The 3,154-nt window shown below is 34.4% G+C and overlaps 1 protein-coding gene across 3 annotated transcripts in view; it reads right to left on the minus strand.

The window, feature by feature from the left end:
• The window catches only part of LOC106468904 (transforming growth factor-beta-induced protein ig-h3-like), a 107,488-nt gene extending 104,615 nt beyond the window's left edge, over positions 1-2,873 (minus strand). For 2 of the 3 annotated variants that reach the window (XM_013929353.2, XM_022397294.1), the window contains exon 1: positions 2,676-2,873. In XM_013929353.2, the coding sequence (XP_013784807.1) occupies positions 2,676-2,794 (119 nt within the window). In that variant the 5' untranslated portion in view covers positions 2,795-2,873. The remainder of the gene's footprint in view (positions 1-2,675) is intronic. The other variant, XM_022397295.1, reaches the window with a different exon arrangement.
• Between the last annotated feature and the right edge of the window lie 281 nt (positions 2,874-3,154).

Raw genomic sequence — 3,154 nt, forward strand, 5'->3', positions numbered from 1 at the left:
TTATAGCGTTTGTTTTAGCGCGATTGTTGAAAATAAGTATTGTTACGTCTCCGTTTGTTAATTGATTTTTCCGTAACTTCGTTTCGACGAAATTTTAACGACACAAGTCTTTACTTAATAAAACTGGTTTATTCTTTCCGAATATAACTTTACCGATACACTCAACTTCAACAATCGCGCTAAACAAACGCTATAACAACGAACGTCAATAATACTTTTGACTGCAGTTCAATTACTCACTATCTACACACACATTACATTTCATTCCCCCTCTTTTATATACCCGACTACCCTATATCTAGTAAATACTAGAGCATTCGCCAAAGTACAGTATAGTTCTAGAAACGTGGCGTCACAGTAGTCATGTGACTCGCTGACGCAACAATAACAACGTAATTCGAAACATTTACATTTTTAATAAATAAGCAATAGTTACGATTATTTAGATAATAGATGACGCTACAGGATTTAAAACCAACTTTTCTTGATCTAATTTGAACGAAAAGTCATTGTTTGCTGATTTATGTTGTCTTAATGATAACGAATAATCAGCTACATAATAATTATTATTAATGCAAAATAATCGTACTTACGTTTTCTCCACGATTTTCAGAGCGTGTCCTCCACTAATGTCAAATGTAAATGTCAAATAAATGTCTGCTTAGTTAGAGCTGGTATAGTATCACTGACTGCGACTTTAAATTTCGTTTATACTCTTAATTATCATAATAACATTACAAAAAATATTTTGTTGAGCATAATATATATATATATTGTATATAAATTGGTAACCATTAATCAATGTGCCTCAGCCCTTGAAAGAGCTTGTTCTTTACAACAACAAAAAATATTGAGGCTTAGATTCCAGCGACAGAGGCGAATGCTGGGTGGGGTGTACGAGTACAGTACGAAAGGCGAAATTACAAATATATTCAGTGGAACTTATATTGGTTTTCACCTACAGGGCCTGGGGGCTAAGACATTATTAATCTGATTGTACAGTTGATGACTCTCGACATGAAACATACATGTATAAACACCTATAACTTATGTAGACTGCAGTAAGTTGGTCTGTAGCATTGGAATAGACAGACGCCAATGAGGTTATCAAGCTACATCAGCCTACCATAGTACAAGCCAAGGCGGCACTGCGGCCCACAGACTCACCGGCCCACCGGAATTTTGTCCCGGCTGCCCAATCCGACCCTGACTATTGTCCAGGTTTCAGTAAAATATTTGTAGCCGCTTTTTTTTTTTTTTCTGAAGTGGCTTGTAAAACTATAATCAATAATAATAAGGCCGGAGACACTGTTATAAATATATACATAGTTTACTTTAATAAAACGAATGTTTCCGACTCGTATAATGGTGCTTAAATGGCTTCTACATTTCTGCGATGGGTGTCGTAGAGATTATGTTGGTAGCGAAGAAGAACTTAAAAAATTTGATAGGATGGAAATCTCGACTTTCAAGAATCAACTTAAAAATAGCCCTACAACTTTCGCAGGGGTTTGTTTAACAGCTGTGCATAGATTTTGGCGAAGTATACCAAACTGTTTTTGCTGTAGGTTTCGGTGCTTGAATGGCTTCAGAGAGAAACTTGGCCAGTAACGATGAAAAACTGATAAAATCTCTCCTTCTCTTTCAAAAATCAACATAAAAATAGTCCTAGTAGGTTTGAATAAAATATTCATAGCCGTGTTTTCTATTTTAGGCTTGTGAAAAAAGAATAATACGAATAATAATAATAATATGAAGAACAAATGGATGAATTTAGAATTTTGTCTAACAATCGGAAAATCAACTTTTCCCCTATTATTAATATTTTACCATCCTTAGCCATTAAGATAGAAAGTCTTGACTGTTGTTTTCAAGATTGTGTTTGCACTATGTTCTATTAGAAGTTTTGTAAAATTTCTGGGCGATCCCTAACCCCCAGCGGCACAGCGGTATGTCTGTGGACTCACAACGCTAGATACCAGTGGTGGGAAGAGCTTACATAGCCCATTGTGTTGCTTTGTGCTTAACTTCAAAACAAACAAAAACCTGGGCGATCCCTATTATGAACCACGATAATGGTTCATGATTCGTGTATGCCATGTTTAGTTATATCGATTAAAGCTTAAACGTGCGTAGCTATGAGAGATATCGAAAGCTTTTAGGTTAAAGACAATTCACTGTATGAATGGATTAATGAGTCAATAACTGAACACGGTTTTTCATTTAAGAAAAATGATATAAAGTAACTTTTTATGAACTCTTAAAGATAGATTAAATGAAAACTACCAGTTAATTAAAATATTACACAGATTAATAGTACTGTTTATTTTTCGATTGCTTGTTATTTAGTAAAACGCTACATAAACTGATAAAGAGCTATTTGTTCTCTGCCCACAGCGTAATCGACACCAAACTTTTACGGCTAAACCATCATAGTAGAACTAGAAGGATTTCTTTAATCTTTAACTAGACATATACATTGTATTTGCTCCCAACTTACTAATTAAGCTTACCCATAAAAGTATTAACGTATGCATACGTGGCTTGTATTTTATTAATTTCATACATGACAACCAGTAAAATTGAGACTTCTTTCTCTTAACTGTTAATTCTGGTGTAAGTTAAACATAGATAATCAGTTTTACTTCCATAACATTAAAATGGTTAGTACTTACTGTCGATGAAAGTTGTCCCAACTTGAAAAACTTCTAAATTGGCGTTGCTGTGTAGACCAGACTGTTGCACACAATACCATAAAATAGAGTAACAAAACACAAATACGCGTTAATGCCATCTCGTACAAGTAAACTTTTTAAAACTGTGAAGCAGCGTATCCTACTCATCAATATATGAACATATGTAGAGGGCACAATAGGTCGAACCAACCAATTCTAGAATTAGAGGTAAACCAGCTAGGAGTCCACAAGCGGATGAGCAAAGTGCCTTATTGAGCAGGAATAGCTGTGTAAATGTAGAGACGGATGTTACGCCTTACTATATGATAAAGTTAAGTCCGTGAAATGAGCTATCATATTTAAACACATCATATCTGTGTAATATGTTTTTTTAATTTCTGTGATCACTGATGTTTTCTTGGTAGTTTGTTTTGGATTATTTTTGCACCTATTTTAAATACAAGTATGGAATTATTGTG

The sequence above is a fragment of the Limulus polyphemus genome, unplaced genomic scaffold (assembly GCF_000517525.1).
Source record: "Limulus polyphemus unplaced genomic scaffold, Limulus_polyphemus-2.1.2 Scaffold3211, whole genome shotgun sequence".
Lineage (NCBI taxonomy): Eukaryota > Metazoa > Arthropoda > Merostomata > Xiphosura > Limulidae > Limulus > Limulus polyphemus.